Source organism: Prionailurus bengalensis, chromosome D2 (assembly GCF_016509475.1).
Source record: "Prionailurus bengalensis isolate Pbe53 chromosome D2, Fcat_Pben_1.1_paternal_pri, whole genome shotgun sequence".
Classification (NCBI taxonomy): domain Eukaryota; kingdom Metazoa; phylum Chordata; class Mammalia; order Carnivora; family Felidae; genus Prionailurus; species Prionailurus bengalensis.
This window is the reverse complement of record NC_057351.1, coordinates 69,730,577-69,755,589: the sequence shown is the minus strand read 5'-3', so window position 1 is coordinate 69,755,589 and position 25,013 is coordinate 69,730,577. Positions and strand designations below refer to the sequence as shown.

Genomic DNA, 25,013 nt, shown 5'->3' with positions numbered 1-25,013 from the left:
GTGGACTTACACGGTGATCTAATGATCTAACGTCCAAACTCCAGCACTTCAGAAACATTTAAAAATCCTCAGATACATCTGAAAAGCCCAAACTTCACGTTCAAAACCAAAAAGAGGACATCAATATTTTCACCCCTACTGATGCCACTCCCCAACTAATCATGTGAATTACAGCCCCCCAGCTCCCTCTTCGGCCTTTCCATGCCCCCACTGCCACCCCAACACTTGGCTTTCTGGGTGTGGGCACTGCATCAGTGATACTTTTGAGGCCCTGCTTCTGACACTTTATCTCCATGAAAAGCACACACAGCAGTGAGCACCGTTTCCTGTTTGCAGAGTGAGCATGAACCAAATCACACCCTATGCAGCAGCTACGGAATCCAGCAGCATATGGCATTGTGCAAGTTTCCTATGGAATAAAGGCAGCAAAGCCCTCCTTCTGCTTCCTATCAAATCCTGTCACTCTGTGCTGGGGGGGGGTCTCTCTCTTTCCCACTGGCCCAAACCCATCTCTCCACATTAAGGTGCAACACACACACACACACACACACACACACACACGCACACACACACACACACACACCGACCCAAAACCTGGAACTTTTACAGGAAACAGAACACTTGAGGACTTGAAAGCCACATGGATCCAACGTCCCTTAGTCCCCCTTGGTTGTTCCAGTTAGTCACAGCCCCTGTTTTCACAAACTAACCAGTAAGCAAAAGGCTGGGGCTGGGGTGTCTGCTGTCCCAGAGCACCCCCATGATGTCCACACTGTCCTAGATTCTCAGGTACCCCTACCCAAACTCAGTATATAAAACCACATTTTCCAACTAACCATCTCTACCTTTTTTTTCCCCTCTCACCCTCTCCAAAAACAGCGTTTGGCTATCTTCCCATTGCGACTCTTTGTTTAGAATTGAGGATTCCCCACCCCCTTTTCATCTCTGCTCTAAAGGGCCTCTTCAGACCCTTTCAAAGCCTCGGCAGCCTCCCCAAGCTCGGGTCATCAGACACTGAAATAAATGGAGATACTTTTATGGCATATTTGAATGTAACAAGCCATTCTCTTTCGTTTCCTAAAAGGAAGCCCTGTTGGGCAGTCACAAGTTATTACTGAACCAAGGTTGAAAGACAGAATCCCTAAGGGCCAAAGGTAAGATTGTAACATTTACAGCCACTACGTTCTTCCCCCTTTTAAGGCCCTAATGAACCAGTGTAGGGCATAGGCAAAGCATTAACTCCTTCCTGCCAGAAGCTTCCATTTGCCCTGCTAGGTGAGCCTCCCAACCCTGGCACCTCCCACCGGTCAGATCTCAGCTTGGACCCTGTCTTCTGGAGGAGCCCTCCCCCTGCCATCATCCCACCTAAAACAGCCCCCAGCCCCTGGTCCTGCTCTGTCCTGCTGTCTTGCTTTACAGCCACCACAGCTCCTACCGCTGTCGGAAATGACCTTGCTCCTTTTCAGCTGGAAGGTGAGCACTGGGAATAAGAGCCTGGCCACTGGCTTAACAAATACTGCAAAGGACTTTCTAGCTAGGAAGAGAGGTCACTTCCTTTCTTTCTGGGCTTCGGCTTCTTCATCCGTAAAATGGGAAAAATAATGATAATTAGTAATAATAATATCTGCTCTCCAAATGGTTCTAAGGACTGAAGTAATATATGCAGAATCTGGCAAATAAAAGTGGTCAGAATATAATTTTTTAATTATTTTTTTATTCTTCTCTCTCTCTTTTTTTTTTTTTTTTTCCATATTATTTGTTTACTGGTTTGGGTTTCTACTGCTCTCTTCCCCTCCCCCTCCCCACATAGAACAGATGCTCCACGAGAACAAGAATATTTTCTTGCCACTGATAGATTTCCAGCCTCTCTCCTCATGGGTAACCGACTAAATATTTGTTGGGAGGGTGGGAGGAAGAGAAATAAAGGTGGAAGCGGGTGGCTCAAGGCAGACATCTGGCTTTCCTGTTTTGAGCAATCAATAATCACCTACTTGGGGTGCCTGGGTGGCTCAGTTGGTTGACTCTCCAACCATTGATCTCAGGGTCCTGAGTTCAAGCCCCTCACTGGGCTCCATGCTGGGCATGGAGCCTAATTAAAAAAAATAATAATAAATCAAATTAAAATTAAATTAAATTAAATTAAAATAATCACCTGCTCACAGCAACCTTCCTCAACGGATACAAAGGGACAAAGACAAAAAGATCTTTATTGGTTGTGAGATATGTGGTCTTCAGACATGCTTAGATCAGACACCATTCAGTCCTGCCCCCCGGATTTCCTCTTGCTTCCAAGGGGTAGAGGCAGGGAGAGGTCTGGAAAGGCCTGCTCTGCAGACGCCCAACCTAGGGACCACGTCCTGGGAAAAGCCCTTAACTACCCACCAGGCATCCTCCCCCGGCCTGCCCATCTGAAGTGACGATGCTTTTCCAAGTGGTAAATGAATCATGTCAGACCAAAAGCCATTTTAAAAGTACACTTTGTAAAAACCCCGTACTACAGCACATTTCATTTATTAATTATGCTATGGATTAGGGATCAAAGTGGTAGAAATCTCAGTGTACTAGAAATAAATGGCTTTTGTGGTTACCTAAATCCTCGGAGTCCCCTGGAATGTAATTCCTTAGGCAAAAACAGCTTCCCAGACGTCTTGAGCCACCGCCTCCCTCACCCCTCCCCATAATACAGAGGAGAGTGATTACTCAGCATCAGACCTGCATGATGCAATTATTTGGGCTTTTAACATTTGAGTTCTATGAAACATGGAACCATTCCTTCTGAACCACCCTCCTAAGGATGGGATTTTTAGCTCCTACGATTGAATCTCAAGTCCTTCCCCTTTTCCTTCCTGTCCTTTGCCCTCACCCGCTTTTTCTTCCCAATTAGATTCCAATTGAAAATACCATACAAAGATGTTGGAACCCAAACAAATTTCCAGTAACTTTTAAGAAGGCAATGGGGCATATAGCATTAAGCACACAGACTTTATCGTCAGAAAGATCTGGATTTGAATTCTGGCCCTGCCACTTGCCTTGTAAAATCTAACTTCCTTAACTCTGGTTTTCTTATCTTTAAGGTGCCTGGGTGGCTCAGGCAATTGAGCGTCCACCTTCAGCTCAGGTCGTGATCTCATGGTTCGGTTCGTGGGTTCGAGCCCCGCATCGGGATCTCTGCTATCACTGGAGGGTCCGCTTAGGATCCCCTGCCCCTCTCTCTCTCTCTGCCCCTCCCCTCCTTGCTCTCTCTCTCTCTCCTTCTCTGTCACCGAAATAAACATTTAAAAAAATAAAATGGGGATAAAACTGCCTACTTCAAAAGGGACTGTTGGAAGACTGATGTGATAAAATGTAGAAAGCTTCTGTCCAGAGCCAGCACTCTGTACCTCGTCAATATGTGACCAGTAATTATTTATTGCCCCTCCACTTCCATATTTCCCAGATAAAAGTCTGGTCCAGAGTTTCTACATCTTGTTCCACGTGAGTTGTTTTAATCATATTTAAATTCTAGTTAAAGAAAAAAAACCAAAACCCAATCTTCTGACTTAGATTTTTACCATAGAAAAGTAATTTCCTTAGACGCGGCTATAAGACAGCAGACATCAAATCAAAATCATGGTTTTTCCACACTGCCTAAAGTAAGTACAAAATGAAAGCACGGAGAGTGAGATTAATAAATTTGTGTGCATTAAAAATTCTTAAACTTCATTATTTATATTTAAAAACCCATCTAAGCAGAGTTTTAAAACATCACAGATGGGGAGAAAGTGTTTCCAACACATAACCAGTTCTCTAACTTATATAAAGAGCTCCTATAAATCAATAAGGAAAAACTGAGTCTTTGTTTTTTGGGTTTTGTTGTTTTTTATGTTTATTTTTGAGAGAGAGAGAATCTGAAGCAGGCTCCAGGCTCCAAGCCCGGCAGGCTCAGCACAGAGCCTGACAGGCTCCAACTCACAAACTGTGAGATCATGACCTGAACAGAAGTTGGACGCTTAACTGACTGAGCCACGCAGGCACCCCCTGATTCTTTAAAATGTGCAGAGGATTAAACCAGGGGAGCCAGAGTGGAGATAATGAACAAATGACAACAAAAATGCCAACCTCAGGAGTCAAAGAAATGCAAATTGAAACATGGTAACATGATGTTGCCACACACTGACCAGATTGGCAAAAATTTAGAGTCTGACAAGATAAAGTGTTGTTAAAAATATGGGGGGGGGGGGGGGGGGCGCCTGGGTGGCTCAGTCGGTTAAGCCTCCGACTTCAGCTCAGGTCACGATCTCACGGTCCATGAGTTCGAGCCCCACGTCAGGCTCTGGGCTGATGGCTCAGAGCCTGGAGCCTGCTTCCGATTCTGTGTCTCCCTCTCTCTCTGCCCCTCCCCTGTTCATGCTCTGTCTCTCTCTGTCTCAAAAATAAATAAACGTTAAAAAAAAATTTTTTTTTAAATAAAAAAAATATATATATGGGGGGAGGAAGTGTTCATACAATGGTGATGCACCTCCTAACTGAGCCAATCATTCTGGAAAGCCTGATGCTTGAGGAGACCTTGTGAATTACGGCTGAAAACCAGCAACCTATGTCCTACCAATTCCTCTATACAGTATGAACCCCAGAGAAATGCTTTACATGTGTCTACATACATCTACCCAAGGACCATTACTGCAGCAATAACTTTTTAAAGATTCTGTCATCTTAAAAAACTGTAAGCAACCCAATATATACCTATCAGTACAGGAACGGGGGAAGAGTACGTAGCAGTTAAAATGGGTGAAAGGGATTTAAAGTGCAACATGGGTAAAATTCAAGTGCAATGTTGAATAAGAGAGACACGCTATAGAAGATTATGAAATAGGAAACCACTTACCTAAAATTTAAAAATTACTAATACTAACTGTAATACTAATCTGACACTGTAATACTGTAGGTACATCTACATACATGAACACATACATATACATACACACACACATATACACATACACATATATACATACATATACACATTCACATACATATACAGAAAAGTGGGCAAGCCTGGACTGGGGAGACACCAAATTATAACAGTAGTTACATTTCAGAAGGGAAGATCATGGATCCCTTCCCCAGGGAGGGAAACATAGGTTTAGTTTTGTTCTTTTGTTCTTTGTTCTTTTTGTTCTGTTTGTTCACAAGGGATTAGATCAGTAATTGTTATTTTAGGTGGCAGGTAATGAGTGTGTCCGTTATATTTTTCTTTGTACCTTTCACTATTTTTTGTTTTAGAACTGCCAAACACATTGGAAAACTCGAATACGTAAAAACTCAAATTTATACAAAAAATAAATTACAGAGTGAAAATGCCTGGCACCAAACAGAGGGAGTGAGCTGAGAAAAATGCCCACAAAAGCCTTCCATCAATGTAACTTACCAGAAAGATTTGTAATTTGCCCTCCAGTCGGCAGGCACACGCCCTCATGGTGTGTGAAGGGAGGTATAATTTGAGACCAATGCAAGGCTCATCTTGATACAAATCTCTTTTTGCTGGTTCCTTTCTTCTGCCAAGAGTTCATACCTTTTCCTCCTAGGAATCCACGAAGCCTCATTTCCTCAACAGGAACTAACAGCATCACCAAGGCACGACAGGCCTCGAGTTTCCTGGTGCAGCCTCCAGCCTGCTGCCCCTCCCTGGCTGCGAGCTCACTCCCCACGGAAGCAAAATAACACCAAGAGGTGAGAAGCCCAGGGCTGGGGTCAGGCTCCCCGCACGCACATTCCAGCTTGCCACTTCACCATCTGGGTCACCTTGGGTGTTCCGTGCCTCCCCCCACCTCCTCGCTACACTCTAGCTTCTTAATCTGTAAAATGGGATAGCGACAACAGCTAACCCATAAGGGTGTTGTGGGGATTAAATGTGGAAGGCACACAGATTACTTAAAATAGTAAATTAGTACAAGAGTAAACCTGTAAGTGTTCAGGAAACCTCCAGTGTTATCATGATCTTGAGTACATCTCTCCACGTCTCAGTGCATCCATTTCTTAGTTGTCAAAATGAGGGCTTTGTGCCCAGAAAGCCACTAAATTCCCTTTCAACATGTTGAGTCCAGGGCTAAGTCTGAGATTAAAAGAAAAATCAGGAACACAAGAGCTAGCATGAGAGAGAACAAGGCTCTGGTCTACCTGCAATCCTGTTGGAATTGAGGCTCCAGAACAGAGCGTGACAAAAAGTTCCCCAACCTCCTTCCCTTGGCTTCTGTTCTGGCCTCTGGTATCACACCCCTGTGCCTAACAGGATCCCGACAATCCCCACCCTTGGCTTCATATCCAGCAGGTTCCATGTTGCCAGCTCAAAACCTTTGGAGGAAATACACATAGGCATCCAGACACCAGAATACTTGGCCAAACCCAACCCTGCTGGCCACCTCTGGAACCCCAGCCATTTCCACGCGCCAACGGCCCGCCCTCCCTCTCCTTGACAAACGCCCTCTCTGCCCACTCACTTATTCCACACAGAGGTCCAAAAACGCACTAGCTCACCATATGTCCTTACTGCCTCTCAACGGGTAGACTTTTCATGTTCTGAAACTTAACTTAACCATGAGATCGTTGGCATAAGAGCTGTGCTGATATCCCACACACGCATCAGCCCCAGACTCAAAGTGTGGATAAAAACTCAGGACGAGAGTCATCGCAAGTATGGAAAGAAGAGAAAGAAGAGAAAGAAGAGAAAGAAGAGAAAGAAAGAAAGAAAGAAAGAAAGAAAGAAAGAAAGAAAGAAAAGAAAAGAAAAGAAAAAAGAAAAGAAAGGAAAGGAAAGGAAAGGAAAGGAAAGGAAAGGAAAGGAAGAAAGACAGGGAGGGAGGGAGGGAGAGACAAAGAAAGAAAGAAAGAGAGAGAGAGAGAAAGAGAAGGAAGAAAGAAAGAGAGAAAGAAAAGAAAAGAAAAGAAAAGAAAAGAAAAGAAAAGAAAGACGGGAGGGAGGGAGGGAGGGGGAGAGAGAGAGAGAGACAAAGAAAGGAAGAAAGAAAGAGAAAGAAAGAGAGAGAAAGAAAGAAAGAGAAGAAAAGAAAGAAAGAAAAGAAAGAAAGAAAGAAAAGAAAGAAAAGGAAAGAAAAGAAAGAAAGAAAGAAAGAAAGAAAGAAAGAAAGAAAGAAAGAAAGAAAGAAGAAAAAAAATTAGATAAAGAGTTGGTTCATTTAAAAAAAAATAAAAAAGCCTACCCTTCCAAATTAAATGTTTGGATAGCACTGAAGTTACCACCCTCTTAGCACATCCTGACTTCTTCTCATGCCACTTTGAATTCTAAGGTTGGTGGAAGGGATACACGTGGCCTTCATTCTTCAAAGGTCCTTCTTTGACTAACTGTCAAAAATGGGGACGTTGTACATTCACAAGTGTGATGCGCAAAACGTGGGCTGAATCTGCGCATCACACTTGGTCCCTGTCACGTCCTACAAGACCACAGGCAGCCAAGTAGAGCACCCGCCATGGGAGAGACTTGGGGGAATCAATCAACACGGGGAAGCCACACCAGCTCCTAAGCCTAGCTTCACGGTCTTCGACACATTCCCATTCCCGGTTCCGATGAAAAATGTTCCTCTTTCCCATCACTTCATTTAGAACTAACTTTTATTTATTTTTTTTATTTTTTTTTTTTTAAGTTTATTTATTTTTGAGACAGAGAGAGACAGAGCATGAACGGGGGAGGAGCAGAGAGAGAGGGAGACACAGAATCGGAAGCAGGCTCCAGGCTCTGAGCCATCAGCCCAGAGCCCGACGCGGGGCTCGAACTCACGGACCGCGAGATCGTGACCTGAGCTGAAGTCGGACGCTTAACCGACTAAGCCACCCAGGCGCCCCTAGAACTAACTTTTAAATGGGGAGTTGCAAGAATTTTGCTCACCATGGCATCTTAATGGACGTTTCCCTGGGCTCAGAGAGGTCCAATAGGGGACTCGATTTCTGACACTTTCCCCCCAAAAGTTGACTGCCTAAAGCAGAAATGACAGCTGTGACACTTCTATCTATCATCCCTTGCTCTATCCTTCTTCACCCTTGACAGATATTAATCTCCTAATGCATTCTTTTTCCTGAAGCCCTGACATAGGCCTCAGAATCTCTCTCAACACAAAGTTCCAAGCAGACAGCACCCAGCCTACAGCCTACATCCAGACGGCACTCTGCTCCAAGTCCTTAGAACAACAGTTTTTATTTAGTCTTTTGGAGTCACAGGATCTTTTCGTGGCTTCTATGTATTTTAAGGGAAGTGTCGGGAGACCCCCTCATCAAATAGTAAAGTTGTAATAATCTATAAATCACAGAAATAAACGCCTGTATGCTCAGCTTGCCACCAATTATCCATGATAAGGAAATAGTGCTTCCAAAATAATAGAAGTTAAGTGTTGAGACTACGGAGGTTACAGCAGGACCTCCTTATTTCTGTGGGTTATTATCACATTTTTCAACGAAAAGAGCAGTGGTTAATACTATTAATTAACTGCTTATTCCTTAATTGTTCTCAGGAACGGAAGACATAAAAGAGCTTTAGGCAGAGTATGTTAAGTAGGAGTCAGGAAACCCTGAGACACTAAAAATATGAAAACAGGAATTTTATGAAAATACCTAAAGTTCGTTTTCAGAATTCCCCCATGACCACAGGAGCAAACCATGGAAGACTGTTTTTTTGTTTTGGGGGTTTTTTTTCCACACAAGCCTCTCTCCCTAGAAATTGTTTGTAGGAGAAAATCGTGGGGACTATGTCTCCCTCTGAAAGCAACGCTCCGATCCGTACAAATCCACCCATTCCTAAAGAAGGCAAGTGGGTCCTGTTCATATAGGTCCCTATTTACACAGTAGAAGAATCAGTTCGTGCTCCTGCATTTCTAATTCAAAACAATTAAAAATTCAGAAGAAGAAATAATGTTTTTTCTTACAAGCCCGAGGCTCTGAAAACTGTATTAGTTAGCATTCCTTGGGTTGTAAGTGACAGAAAACATCTCAGACTAATTGGCTTCCTAACTGGATAATCCAAGACTGGAGCTGGCTACACAGAATTCAATGGTACCATTGACACTCTTTCCACACACTTTTTCATCTTCTGCAAACGAGCACCCGCCATTCAGCGGTGCGGGTGGGTGTGAGAGTGGGTGCGGGTGGGTTGGAAAGCAGTTGCAAAGAGCCACAGGTCTACACCCTCCCCGCCTAGTGAAGACTCCTAAACATCTTTGCTTAAATAACATGCCTCCACCTTGCCCCATCACATGTCTGTCTTCCCGGATCAAGAGAGTACGGAAAGGTAGTTAGTTCCCTATAGTTGTTGAGGGGCTGGGGTAGGATGCTGTTAGCAGTAAACAACGGTGCAGAGACAGATGCCATGTTCAGAACCCTACTCCGTCTTTTAACCCTTGGTTTCTTATACTGGAAGGTCGGCACATAGGTATTATTCCTGATACCCGTAAACAGGTGGATAATTTAAGAAGAAAGGATAATAAAAAGACTATACCAGTCAAGTGCTTTGTGAAAGTGGGATGGGAAGGGGCTTGAGGAAGAATGAAGGAAAGATGTTTGACTGTATTCTAAAAATGGAAATGGATCCTACCAAACTTACCAGTTTGACCTTTGACAATGCCTTGCCTTGGTCATTGCAATTCTGGGTTCCAGACATTCCTTCATTTATAGGCCTTGGCTGAAGGGGGTTGCCACCTCTTTCCAAACGAATATTTCTCCCTGAGTTTCAACTGAATCATCCCTAAGGCTCCCCCGGGAGCCCTTCTGCCCAGCTACGGTCCCTATGCTGTTATTGTGATACTTGTTTTCTGATTTTATATGTTCTACCTCCACCCAGGCAAGGTTGGCTTCTCCTCTAAGCCTGAAAGGGCTGGGAAAACAATCTCTTAGAACGTTCCGTGTGTTCTGAGTCAGGCCTAATTGGAGGAGGTGCGGTCCAAAGACAGGTCTGCGTGACCACCCTACGTGGTCTCCGGGGGCCATGAAATGGTCTAGTCCCATGGCCTGTGATGCGGCACGCCTTCCTTCCTTCTCTAGCCCTTGTAAACATTTGCTACTTTCTTCACCCAGCACCTGAGCCACACAGACGATGTACTTGTGAGACAAAGAGGCAACGGGCAACTCACACCCTTGAAACGGGAAGAACAAGATGCTTTTGCCCCGCTGTACACGGACACATGGTGACCCCATCTCATTCAAGCCTCCGAAACAGCCTCCGTGATGCATTTAAGCACAGCCTGGACCCACCCGCTCTGCAGGCTCTGGCTGCAAGAGATTGCATCATGCCACTCAAGAGTGCTTCACAGGCTTCTAAATGCAAACAAGATACAGCTGGACAGACTGCACGCTTGTGGAGAAGGGCAGGGCTCACACACAGTACCGTCGGGAAACATTTGGGTCCTACGTGGGGTGGAAGGAGGGGAGACCCAGATTTCTGCCACATCCTGCTGCACCAGCATAGGACTGACGAAGGAGGCTCCCTCAGACTATGTGTCCTCCTATTGCCCCCTGGCCTTCTCGCCTCCAACCAACACAATACTCTGAGCATGCCCGGTGCCTGCTTTAGACCCTCTCCATTCTGAGCCCTTGAATCTCAAAGTCCCACCTTTCAACCGACAGGTGCCCAGTGCCCGCTCACAGCTGTGCTGGGCCTCTTTCAAAAGGCAAAATGTATCCTCCAGGTTCTCAGTAGAGGTATGGGATATGACCTGTTCCAGGATTTAAAAGGCTGTCTCAAATATGGGAATGAAGCCCAGGTACCAAGGAGAGAAGAGGGAAAGTTACAAAGATGGGAAGTGAGGAGTCCAGGGCAGACACTCCAGCAACATCCAAGGGAGAGAGGGTGGTAATCGTGGTGATGGTGGAGGTGGTTAAAAAAAAAAAAAAAAAAAAAAAAAAAGATTTCACAGTATTTTGAGGACAGAGCGGATACAATATGCAGATGGGTTATGAACCCACAGGACAGACCAACGGACTGAATGTGGGGCGTGAAAGCAAAAAAGGAGTCAATGATGAATTCCATGGTGTGAGGCCTATGCAATTGGCGGATGCTGTTAATCTTTACTGCGATGTTGAACTTGATTGAGGGCGACAGGTTTGATGGTGGGGCGGGGGTGGAAATAAAGAGTTACATGCTAATCTTCTGGTGTCTATTTGACATCTAAATGGAGGTTGAATCTGCCACTCAGGGGACAGCATGGGGCCTACGCAAGGACCTGGATTCATTGTCTGAATATGGCCACTCCTGCCCATGGAATCGTGGGCAACTCCGCTAACCCACTTGGCCTTTCACATCCTTATATGGAAAATGAGGCTAACAATAAACTTCACAAGCCAGACCCTTCTAGCATCCCTCCTTACTTAGTCCCCAGGACACTCCATGGGCCAATTCTGCAATCCAAGTGTTTTCTCCCTCCATATTAATTTATTAAAAGAGACGAAAATCTGGCCTGCAAGCCACTAACAAGCCAATCACAAAATCGCTCCATACACCCCACAGCATCGTTGCTGAAAATACCCATTTCCTGTAATAAGTAATCAAGCTCTGGATTTCCCAACTGGGCACTCTCTTAAAAAGTTCAGGCACCCTACGCCAAGATTTCGAAGGAAGAGTCAGTTTAAACCAAGACTCGAAAGAGACAAAAACCCTACAAGCCTGACCTTCTGGAGCTTTTGTGTCAACCATGTTCCTCATAAACGCCGCTGTGGCGATTCAACACACTCCGTTGCAAGCTGGCATGTATAAGGGTGGATTATCAGGTTACTAGCAAACCGTGCACAATGTCATGACCCAAAATGATGCATCTCCAAAACATGCTACTGCATCAGGTAGAAAGTACCCACGTGGCCAAGCTCTCTACCAACCAGGATGATACTGAACACTCTAAGGTAACAACGAAGTCACACTTGTCCAAGACTAAATCAATCCTGTCCCTCACCAGAAACTGGTTTTCTGCTTCCTTAATGAAGCACCACCGTAAACCGGGGGGGGGGGGGGAACTACAGGCAAAAAAAAAAGAAACTGTGGGCTCCCTGGCTTCAAGAAACTTACAATCTGGTTGGTGAAACAAGCCCCATACGTAGAGTTAATCAGCAAGGCAAGAAGTGACCAGCAGGACGGGATGGATGCCAAGTGAATACTTTTGTTTTATTTACTGGAAAGATAAACATAGGCTGTTGAGCTCTAAGTAGATCCGTGTTGATTTAAAACAGGCTCTCTTGGTAAACAGAGCAGGTGCCGAAACTAGAACAATGTTCCAGGGTCTGCTCCAGTCTCTTCCCTGAAGATGCTGAGAGGCATCGTGGAGTCGGGCAAGCTTTAAGCACTGCCCCCTGAGTGTCTAAGCCTCCAAATGACTCCAGATCCTGCCCTAAAGAAGCGGGTTGGCTTTGCATAACCAGTGCTTCCCTAAGCCTATTTTAGGAGGGGATCCTTTTTTTCCAGTAACCTTATTAACACTCAGCGAGACAAATGTCAGGAAATGCTAGCCCAGAGCTGCCAAAGACTTTTCCCCCAAGCACAAGACGCAGTGTTGAGAAATGGTCAAGGCTGATTGGAGGCTGCAGCCTTCCCCGCACTCACAGTGATCTTAAACACGGCAATAAATAACATCTTTGACAAGTAGATACGTTTTCCCAGAAACATAATCCAGAATCGTATTCCCTTTTTGCGTTTGTTTTTAAAGATTTTATTTTCGGGGCGCCTGGGTGGCTCAGTCGGTTAGGCGTCTGACTCTCAGTTTTGGTTCAGGTCATGTTCTCACAGTTTTGTGAGTTCAAGCCCCACGTGGGCCTCTGCTCTGACAGTGTAAAGCTTGCTTGGGATGCTCTCTTTCCCTCCCTCTCCACTCCTCCCCTATTCACATTGTTTCTGTCTCGCTCAAAATAAATTTAAAAAGATTTTTTTAAAAACCTTAAAGATTTTAAGTAATCTCTCCACCCAACATGGGGCTCAAACTCACAACCCCAAGATCAAGAGTCAGATGCTCTACTGAGCCAGTCAGGTGCTCCGAATCATATTCCTGAGTCCACACATAGCATCAAATACTTAGTAACTATATGCCCAATAATATGCCATTGAAAAAAGATATCAAAACTAAAACTAAAAACAAAAAACTGTAGACTTATTTGAGGTTATGAAAGTATACTCCAAGACCTCTAAAATAGCCCTAAATGTGCTGTATATATTCAGGGAACTAGTACAGTATATCTAAAGGGTTACACTGTAAGTTATCAAAAGTGAGCATATGTAATCCTATAAAACCATGATAGTATCAGCTGACTTTAAAACCTCCAACTACTTAAGAAGCTATCATTTTGTTTGCCTGTTTTGAAGGCATCAAGATCTTGGGAAACCCAAGGTGGATGGGCTGGGTGGGTCTCTTTTCTGGAGCAAAGCAGAGTACGAGTAACATTTTTAGCAACATTTTTCCGGGAAAGCCCAAACTTTTTCTTTTGTTAAATTCCCCAGAGGGGGCACCTGGGTGGTTCAGTCTGTTAAGCATCCCACTTCAGCTCAGGTCATAATCTCACAGTTTGTGGATTCAAGCCCCACATCAGTCTCTGTGCTGACAGCTCAGAGCCTGGAGCCTGCTTCGGACTCTGTCTCCCTCTCTCTCTGCTCCTTCCCTGCTTGTGCTCTCTCTCTCTCTGTCAAAAACAAAAAATAAAAATAAATTTAAAAAAAAAATCCTTCTGATCATGGTTGGGGTGACTGGATGGTTCAGTTGGTTAAGCATCTGACTTCAGCTCAGGACATGAGCTCACGGTTAGGGAGTTCAAGCCCCGCATCAGGCTCTCTGTTATCAGCATAGAGCCTGCTTCAGATCCTTTCTCTCTCTCTCTCTCTCTCTCTCTCTCTCTCTCTCTCTCTCTCTCTCTGCCCCTCCCCTGCTATCTCTCTCAAAAATAAACAAACATTAAAAAGAAAATCATTCCGATCTTGGTAAATGTCTCATACATGCTGATGATTGTAAAAATTGAAACCTTTCAGAAAAATATTTGTGCCTATATATCAAGAAAAAAAATTTTTAATTTTATTCTCTTTTACCTGTCTTTCTAAGACTCTATCCTAAGAAATAATAAAGGAGAGGGGGTGGGGGACGAAAGCACAAAGATTTACGTGCATAGATGTTCATCACAGGATTATTTAGAATAGTAGAAACAAAGGCATAAGATACTCTAAAGGCCCAACAATGTGCCATTGATTAAGCAAATGTGTGCATAAGCATATTATGGGCTGCTACGTGATCATTTAAAATCCTTACGAATTTTAATGACACGGGGAGGTGCTTTTCATTACAGCAATTTTCCTTTTCAATAAAGACAAGGCTGCAAATATTGAGTGCTATAAGCTTGAGAATGTTGAAAACAAATATAAATATTAAACGGCGAACAGGCCACTTCTGGACAGTGATTAAAGGGACAGCAGTGGGTGACAGGACATGTGACATAAGGTTGTGAAACCTTCTGTGATTCTAATCTGAAAGGGATACGACCAAGCTTGCACAACACAATCCTCCTCGGTAGAAAACTTTCCATCACCGCGGCGGTCAGCTGCCACACCAGCAACTCAAACCTCAAGAACTTCAGAATTCCTCATCAGAGAGTATTTTCTGGAAGGAGAGAAGGAAGCTCGGACTTTTAACTCTAGGCTCCTTTGGCCGAATGACTCCACCTTCTCTTCAGAGCATGACTGATCTATCCACCACTTTTTCCCGGGGGGGGGGGGGGGGGGGGGGGGGAAGATAACCCAGCAGCCTGCTTCTTCATATTAAACACGCACAGCCCTCCTTCCAAGAATAATCGTATTTCTGCAGTGCTCACAGGCTCGCTTTATATCCTCAGACAAAATACGCACCCTCACCACAGTTCCGTCCGTGAAATGGGAAAGCTCTGACTCAGCTCCCGCTAGGAAACACATGCCAAGTATTCTAGAAAGTCTGGCTGAGTCATACATAAATGGGGAAAAAGACAAAACAAGGGGAAAGTGTAAACGTAGTGAATAGCGAAGGGAGTGGAGACGGTGGGTGGGGAAAAAGCTCTTAGGAAGCCAGCATAGGCTCACACCCTCAAATCACCCAAAGTTCACCTGGGCCACGGCGGCATGGCCCCCCTGCCCACAATTTGTCAGTACTCACCTTTGCAGTACCTCAAGGACGCCCAGAAGCAAAACCCTCGCCAACCTCGTGTCCCACTGTCCAGGGGCACGGGTGGATTCTCCTTGAGACAGGCCCACCCCATCCAGCTCATGGAGTTCCCCACCAGCAGCACTGGGCAGGCCCCACTGTGCCTGTTAATCATCTTTCCCCGGCGTCGTTGTGGTCAGGGGTTACGACGATGGCGATGATCTGGCTGCCCTGTCTCACATCCTGACTCCCACACCCGGGCAAACACTTAACCGCCCTGGGCCTACTTCCTCCTCCGTGAAACGGGCAACAGGGCATTAGGAGAGCACCTAGAACAATGCCTGGCACGCAGAAAGTGTTACTGGCTTATTTGCTATTATTCTTATGATCCTTCATCATCGACTCCACTTTCTCCCAGCGTCTAGAACACTTTTTCCCCCACACAGTAAGCAACCACTAAATATCTGGGGGATCCGTGAATGAATCGATGGTAAGTGCAAGACCATTTACGGCGGGGGGAGGAACCTGAGGGGCTCAGTCGGTTAAGCGTATGACTCTCTTGGGTTGTCGCTCAGGTCACGATCTCATGGTTTTATGAGTCCAACCCCTGCATCGGGCCCTGAGCTGGCAACGCAGAACCTGCTTGGGATTCTCTCTTTCCCTCTCTCTCCGCCCCTCCCCCATTCACACTGTCTCTGTCCCTCTCAAAATAAATAAATAAACTTAAAAACATTACAAATAAAAAAGACCAAGAGAAAGACCAATACAAGCTACTTATCCAAATTTGGAAGAAGGAAAGGGAAAATTCTCTACCCTACCCTAAATATATTCCAAATAAGCTGAAATTTAACAGACTGTCGACATTATTCTGAAGGGACTAATTGAAAGTTTGGATTGTCCGCATTTCATACTGCCATAGTGCTTTGGGGGTCATGAAACCTAATAACTGAATTTCTCTAAAAAGACAACTCGAACTGAAGACATTTTCCCAAAGGAGGTACATGAACTACACCAACAGGTACATGAAAATGTGTTCAACATCCCTAATCACCAGGGAAATGCGTAAGGAGATACCACCTCACACCTGTCAGAATGGCTATTATCAAAAGACAAGAGACAACAAGTGTTAGCGAGGATGTGGAGAAAGGGACACCCCGTGTGCTGTTGGTGGGAACGCCACTTGGTACAGCGACTGTGGAAAACAGTATGGAGATTCCGCAAAAAAAACTAAAGACAGAACTACCGTGCGACCTGGCAGGGCTTCTTCTGGGTTTCTATCCAAAGGAAGTGAAACACAGGACCTCAAAGAGGTCTTTGCACTCCCACGTTCACTGTAGCATTATTGACAATAGCCAAGGCACTGAAACGACCTAAGTGTCCATCGACAGATAAATGGATTTTAAAAAGTGGAGTATATATACACAATGGAATATTATTCGGCCATAAGTATGAAGGAAATCCTGCCATGAGACAACACGGATGGACCGTGAACGTTATTATGCTGAGTGACATAAGTCAGACAGAGAGAGACAAACACTTCACGATATCATCTGTACGTGGAATCTAAAAACAGCTGAAACTCAGCAACGGAGTGAGACGGTGGTTAACTGGGGAGATGTTGGTCAAAGGGTACAAACTTCCAGTTACAAAATGAGTCAATTCTGGGGATCGAATGTACAGCATGGCAATTATAATTATATACTTGAGTTGCCTAGAGAACAGACCTTACATGTTCTCACAGCAAAAAAGAAACAGTAATTATAGGACATGCTTAGGGGTATCAGCGAACCCTAGGACGGTAATCATGTTACAGTACAGAAGTATTTCAAATCAACACACTGTACACCTTAAACTTATAAACGCATTAGGTCACTTACATCTCGATAAAACTGGGATTAAAAAAAAATACAAATGAAACATAAAATAAAAATACAACGCTTCTACCCCAAACTTGGCAATCCCACCCACCTACCTTTGACCCTTCCTTCTCCCTCAATACCGACGTGTAATCTGTCGGCAAATTCTGCTGATGTTCCCTCCCAATCTGTCTACTTCACCAGTATCCCCACAGCCGGCAATCTAACACAAGCCAAAGCCCCCACGGATCTCCCACGGTGGTTAGAATCAAACACCAGGTTCGCACCACATCCTCCCCCAGGCCGTTCTCCCTCGTCCCTCAGGACCTGCAGCCACTGTAGCTGGCTTTAAATTTCTCTCACAGCTAAAGAATTGTCCCTTTAGGAACTTCATACGTGGTTTTCCTTCTGCCTGGAATGCTGTCCCATCTCCCACCCTCTCCTTCCTCACCCTTACCTGGCTAACTCTAATTGATCCTTCACCTTTCATTTTATTTATTTTTGTTATTGTTTATTTTTGAGAGAGACAGAGCGCGAGCAGGGGAGGAGCAGAGAGAGAGGGAGACACAGAATCCAAAGCAGGCTCCAGGCTCTGAGCTGTCGGCACAGAGCCCGACGCGGGGCTCGAACTCACGAACCGTGAGATGGTGATCGGAGCCGAAGTCAGGCGCTTAACCGACTGAGCCACCCAGGCGCCCCCTTCGCATCTCATTTTAGATGTCATTTTCTCAGGGGGCCGGCCCAGCCTGTAACCCTCACCGACTTCTCAGTCAGTGGATGAAATCCCATCTCCCCGTCACACCTGTCACAGCACCCATACGCCGCCCCAGGCTGGCACCTGGCAAGGTAGGGGCTGAGACGGTTTTGCTGGGCCTCAGCATCTAGCACAGAACGTCCCAGCATACGCTAACTGCCAACAATCGCCCAGGAGAGCAGGTGAGGGCAGAGCCCAAGCCAAATAACCCATCAAAACACCCACATGTATTTAATACCCAACAGGATGTTCTCAACGTGGTTTTTCTTATTAGCCATGAGGAGGTGTCCCCACACCCCCAAACTCCTCAGACACAAAAAAGCGAGAGTTTCACCATGCCCTCTGAGCTTACTGGAAAATGCTCGACACAGGCAAGCAGAGACCCTGCCTGAAGCTCTCTCATCACGCTGTATTTCCTAAGTTTTCTGAACTCTTTCAGCATTTAAGCAATAACAACAACAAAAAAGTACAGCACCACAGTCTGGCAGGCTCTGCTCCTCGGGACACAGACTGCTTTCTTAGCCCACACCTCAGTGCTCATCACACAACAAAACGCACAAGACCAAGAACGACTAGAAATTCGCCCCACGGTGAAACTCCACATGGACTTCAAAAGGAAACCCCCAAGATACCATACCATGGTGGGAACTTTTGAAGCCTTGTGCCATCTCGTAAGATACATACTATACCAAAATGCCACCATTTGGGGTACAGAACCTTTTTTTTGCCGGGTACAAAGGAAGTTAAATGAAAGTCTTTGTATAGCAAAGACACCGGGGCTGGTGTCTGGGGAGCGGCTGCTCTCCCACAGCTTACGGGGCGCTGGAGGCGGGTCGGCCAAGACTCAAACACCGCCACGCTTAGCACAACCCGGATGCTTGGCCGAAGCAAAGAATTAAAAATATGAATTTAAAAACACCAGGGAGGATGAAATATGAACTAGTTACGTGAATCAGGTAATCCATGGGCCTGGGGAGGCCAGGAAGAGGGGAGGGTCCTGGAACCTGAATTTCTCAGTTGTGCAGGGAGGGAAGAAGGGGAAGGGAGACGTGGACCTCTTGTGTCAATTGCTATTTTTTGGCTAACCTCCCGCCCCCACCGCGCCCCCCCCCCCACCAAAACCCAACTCAATAGAGCATCCTTGGGGAATAATTTCCTCTCTCTTCTGAGCACAGATGAGGAACCGCTGGATTAGAATACATAAGATACAGTTATCAGTTATAGGCACTAAAATGTGTGGGGCTTGCTTCTTAATTTAAATATTATTTGACCAACCCAATTCCACTAATTAGGAATATTTATTCTACACATTTATTTTTTATAATTCGGTAACCCACATACCACATGGAAAAAAAAATCCGGTTTAAAACATTTTTTTTTTTTAATTTTTTTTCAACGTTTTTTATTTATTTTTGGGACAGAGAGAGAGCATGAATGGGGGAGGGGCAGAGAGAGAGGGAGACACAGAATCGGAAACAGGCTCCAGGCTCTGAGCCATCAGCCCAGTGCCCGACGCGGGGCTCGAACTCACAGACCGCGAGATCGTGACCTGGCTGAAGTCGGACGCTCGGTTTAAAACATTTTGACAAAAAGCTTTAAACTCCTCTGTGAAAATCCCACCCCAGATGGGTGCTCGGCGGTTATTTTCTCAGCAACTGATGACAGTGAGAGTCTCTAATGATCACTAACAAACACGGAGCACTTCTCTGGTTTCAAAGGAAAACATTAGAAATAATTATGAAATAACCTGGCCCAGAAATTACAAAAACCCGAATTTCGGAGAAACTCGGCAGCAATCCTTAGACAATTATTTTGAAACACGTCTGATGAAACAGTGGGATGTGACAAGGTTTGATTTAAAAAGAACGAATAACAAAAATGTGAGGAAGAGCCCCGGGTCTGGAGGAGAGTTCTCCATTCACCGGCAGAGCTGAACTGAACGCAAACCAGAGACCCAAATGATACATCAGTCGGAATCCAGAAGGCTCCCTTTATAAATATAGATACACCGTGCCGGCCAAACTGGTTTTCCGGTCGACCCACTGCTGTCCAGTGAAAAGGCAGATCATTCAATTTCTGGTCCCAAGGTGCAGGATTCCTCTATCCCAAAAGCTGCATGAGACCACGGGGCGGATGAAGAGGCCAACAACCACAGCCCTCCTCTACCTGCCCGGCTCCCTCCATCAACCCCTCCCGCTCCAGCACCCCCCCTCCCCATTACCCCTTCGTCTCAGGTGAGGATTTCAGAAATGCACAATTACAGTGCTAATTCATATAACCACAGACACCATTCAGTTGCCACAGCATTAAGTATTTCACAAATTTGGTTTCCTTTTATCCCAGCTTAAGTCCTTTCTCTCCTCTGTCCCGCTGCCAGAGCCCACCCTGCTTTCACAGCCCAGAACCCCTGCGCCACCCACCCCCCCCCCCCCGGCCACTCCCCAGGGTCCCCAGGAGCAGAGCAGAAAGCACAGAAGTTGCAGTCGCCAGCCGTGGCTCCTTGGGGCAAGGGGCTCCATGCGAAGCGTGGTGGGGGCCCAAAGCGGTGGCCGCGGAAAACACACCTCCTAAGACAGCAGGGGATAGAGGGACCCAAGTCCCGCCGCGTTCCCCTCGCCAAAACCCACACTGGCTCTGGACAAAACGTCTTTGCCTCTCCTCAGCCTGTCCATTTCGAAAGATGAAAATTAGCGCTTAGGGTCTACCTTGTGACACTGTCCACGTGGGACGGCTGGGGAGGCAGCAGGGGCAGCTCTCTCTAAACGGATCAGCCCCCATTCACACTCGGGCGATGCTCACCAGTGTGGGCCCACGACCTCCATCCACACCCGCGAGGGGCTGTGTCCACCCTGAACCACTTCTAAGAATGGCACCTTCTCTCCACTCGGAGAGCAAAGAAAAAAAAAAAAAAGCCTCCAAGTGATTCTAAAGATAATGTCCTTTCTCTATAGCTTAAAAAAAAAAAAAAAAAGGCAGAGAAATACATTTCAAAGGCTAGACGCACAATGGGAAACGGGGGGGGGGGGGGGGGGGGGCAGGAAGCGTGCAAAGGACTGGGCTTCCTCATCTTACCCTCTAGGACACTGCAACTATCGCAAATCTTTGTACATTGTTAAAATGTGGTTTATGCAGCATTCACTCTCCTCGGAGAAACCTGCATCAGTCGGAGCCCCACACCGGCAACGCCCTCACACCCACGAGGCTGTCCCTGATAATGACCCCGCCTGACCGTCCGCAACAGAGAACCAGCCACAGAAAGTTACTCTCCCTTAGTAAAGAACAGGCCACCAGGCCCCGGAAAAGGAGCGGAGGACCGGGTCCAGTCCTCACTCCGGCCACTAACTCAGCGTGTGACGTTGGGCAATTCACTTAGGGCATCTCTGGGCCTGTTTCCTTTTCTGAGAGCAGGTTGGGCCGAGATGATCTAAGGTCACTTCCAGCCCTGAAACCTTGACATTGTAGGAGCGTATGTAATTATGAGCATCCACTTTACTGCGGGGTGGGAGGAAGGGAAAAGCTTCTGGAAAAATGTCAACCTTTTCTATGTGCCTCATTTATAACATAAGAATTTGTTGAACATTTTCACAAACGATGACTCAAGACGTGGCTTAACGGAAATAAATCACTTTGTAATACATACACACACATACATATGTATTTAATATTCATATAACAGAGGCATAATTCATTAAATAATATATACTCTATTATAGCAAGCTACAAAGTAAGGAGACAGTTAGCCTGAAGTTTGACACAATGCATCTTGAGGTTTTTCTACTTAAGAAAATCATTTTGCCATTTTTAGAAATTACAAGTAACAGAGAGGCAAAATATATTAATGGGTAGCATTTTGTGGTACTCAAATAAAAAATACATGAATTATTTCATGCTTTGCATAATTCTACCTGTCATAGATTCATTATAAAAAATGTGTCTTCCATTAATTATTTCAAAACTATGAAGTCCAGCTCATGATATAAATATATGGAAGAGAATATTCTAAGAAGGCTGAGCCATCTTCTCAAGAGGTTAATTTATAAATTCCACTTTCAGAGCCTACAAAATCTGAAAGTACATTAAAAATATATGTAGACACACGTTTTATGTTATAGTCTCTCACTACTAGAAACAAATGTTTCCTATGTTAAACCCACAGGCTTTCAAAGCCATGGAGGTATGGATTAATTTGAACTTAAGCCCGTCCAAATTCATTTCTACTCTCCGTTTACAATCAATCAGCCCAGATAAAATTCTACTGATATTAACGTAGAATGTTACTACTGTCCAACAATTAAGATAAATCGGGGGACGGGGGTGGGGGGGGGGGGACTGGAAAGTGTCAAATCCAAAGCTTCCCTTTTGCATTTTCTAATTCCCTCCTCTGCAACTCACCTCCGCTAAATGAGTTTTTCAGGAAAGGATGTGGAGATTGTATTTTTGTAAGCTGCTATGGCACCATTTCCAGTCTCCTCCAAACCATGGTGGTAGGGTCCCATTAGCTAGAGACCACAAGGCTAGACTAACCCAACACCAGGAGAAAGGGGTGGTGGGAAGACATGGAAGTTTTCCAAGTAGGTAACAATCACTAAGGTCCAATAGCAGAAAACAAATACCTTCTAGATATAAACCATATCCAAGAATATTCCAAATATATATATATATATTTTAAAGAAAGAAAAAGTGATAAACAAGACTTGTTATCAACAAAAGAGTATTTTCTTCATCTCCGCGCCCCGCCCCCCCCCCCCCCCAAGAAAGGAAGGAACCGCCTTTGTAAGGTCACTTACGACAATGTGTGCCGGTGACGGAGAGCGGGCATCCTTGAGGGCTTGTCTGCTCTGGAGGGTCCCCGCCTGGACATCAAGCAGTGGCCATTTCATCTGGAGATACTAGAGGGAGGAAACAAAACAAATGTGGCGGATGAATTTGGAAAAGCCATACAAAACAGCTATCCCAAGACCTAACTCCTGGGGTCCCTGATACACAGACAAGAAACTCAAAGGAGTAAAAACAGGCAAATAACAACACCGAAAAACTTAAAAGCATGCAAAGAACACCACCACCCACAGAAAGATCAAATCGTGCATATCAAGAGGTTCTTCTTAGGGTTCATGTCCAACAGGTACTTTCAACAGGACATCAACACTATGAGCAACTAGAGTTTGGTTCTGAACATTCGAACTTCAGGCTGGCTCTAGAGAACACGATTTCACTGGTACTAACTCATTTAGAGGGAAACGGTAGGGATGTGGGAGAGAAAAGCAGGGAGAGGTCTCCCAAAGGAAGAAAGCAAAGGGAAGTCTCAAGCCAGAGGACACCATCAATCCCAGATCTGCTCTTTCGGTGACCTTCATTTCTAAAATGCCACCATCCTTCACTTTCAAGTCGGCTGTATCTGTGCAAGCGTCCTTTCGTAGAAGCTGCCCGAGCAAGAGGAAGATGGCTCCCCTCACCAACCCCAAAGGTGGAAAATCCGTGGCACAAGGAAGGGAAAGGGAGTTACTTCTGTCACAAGTGATCGCGTCAGCTTTGCGAAGAAGGGCTTGAACCGAGGTGAGGTGGCTTGCCCCGTCACAGAGATACTTAACACATGGGATAAGCGACTCCAAGGCACTACACTTTCAGGGTAGCTGCACTCAGGAAACCTTCAGACAACTGAACAAAACTGAAGCCACAGTGCTAAGATTCTCATGAGGACATCACCAGCCTCTGTATCTCTGAAGGCCAATTGTTAAATGCACCAGTTAATGCTTGGAGGGCACTGAAGAGGCCATCTTGAGCTTTCCTGAGACCCGAAAGCAAAATAAATGGCTAGTTTTCATATAAACTGCACAGGACATCTTACTCAATGAATACTGATTAAAGCTCGCTTTGTACATAGCCTTCTTGCGAAGGATAAGGAGATAGGAAGAACATTTGCCCTCAGGGAGCTTATGCGCACGTGAGAGAACTGGCTCACACACAGATTAAGTCCATATAGAACGTCGAAGAACCTCGGCACAGACTCGGGGAGTCTAGGGAGCCTAGGGAGTGCCAAAAAAGAAGACAGTAGTTCTGAGAAAAGACACTGGGGAAGGCTGTACAGAGTAGGTCTTGTGAAGTCAGAAAGATTTCAACAGAAAGAAAAAGAACAGCACAGGGCAGTCCAGAAAGAAGGAAGGGTTGGCTCAAATCCCATATGAAAAGGAAGAGTGAAAGTCACACACAAGCCTTCCCATAGGTTCCTTAAAGATACAACTGGACAACGGATTAAAAGCAAAAGCGGTTACACCCAAAACTGGGAGAGCCTGGCCCACAAGCTACCTGCTCCAAGTACACATTTTCCCAACTTAGATCTATACGAGGTCAGAGAACTTCTACAACCTCAGAGTTGTAAGCCAGAAGGCTCTCGGGTGAGGAAACCTGGTTACTAGTTCTAGTAAGTTACCACAAGGCCTTGCATCAAATCCCTTCGCTTCTACGGACCTCCAGTGTTTCATCCGTCAACTATCTGGGGTGGGGGTGAGGGAGGGAGTGCCCCAGCACTGAAGGATTCTGGACCCCCAGACCGTAAATACCAGCAGGTACCCACTCCCACCCCCACCTCAGTCACCCTTATAATCAAACCATTTCCAGATATCTTATTTGGGGGCAGTAGCATCCCAAATCGAGAGCCACTGTAGTAAATGTTTCCGTAACCCAAGCCAATGGGCCCTGGGAACCCATTCCACCCCATCTCTCCCTGACTTCTTCCCATTCTCACTTGCCACATAAATATATGGACCTCATTGGTCAAAACCACTCAATAGCATCATTTCCTTGAGGCCAACCAAAATGGAAACCTGCCAATACTCATCTTTCGTCTCATAAAAACCTGTGAGGAAAAATGCCAAGCTGAGTGCCACACACCTACACCTCACGCTACCCTCGGGGGGCAGGGTCAGATCAACAGACAAGTTTTCATCTTCGGCCATCTGTAAAACTGATTTGATCGCATCCAAACACCGGCTCCATAGAATTCGGAAATTTGGGCTTTTGTTTAAGGTGACAGACCTGCCCTGAGGACCTCACCAGAGAACTGTCATACCCATAATGCAATATTAATGCGGAGTCTTATAATTCTTATTTTACATAAAAGCTTCATTGTGTGCCATATCCAATCTCCGCAGGCTACCTGCACCACATATTTTTATGAGCCTACATTTCAGCGCTCCAAGCCTACAATACACATAATTTTCAATTATGTTAGGGCAGCCCAGGATCACTGCCTATATAACATTACTGGTTGGAGGAAATGAGACTCGGCCCCACTGC

General features: G+C 45.5%; 1 protein-coding gene across 41 annotated transcripts in view; it reads right to left on the bottom strand.

The window, feature by feature from the left end:
- Nucleotides 1-25,013, bottom strand: part of TCF7L2 (transcription factor 7 like 2) — a 203,583-nt gene that overhangs the window by 102,109 nt on the left and 76,461 nt on the right. For all 41 annotated transcript variants that reach the window (XM_043597534.1, XM_043597531.1, XM_043597537.1 and 38 more), the window contains one exon: nt 22,508-22,609. In XM_043597534.1, coding sequence (XP_043453469.1) covers nt 22,508-22,609 — 102 coding nt within the window. The remainder of the gene's footprint in view (nt 1-22,507; nt 22,610-25,013) is intronic.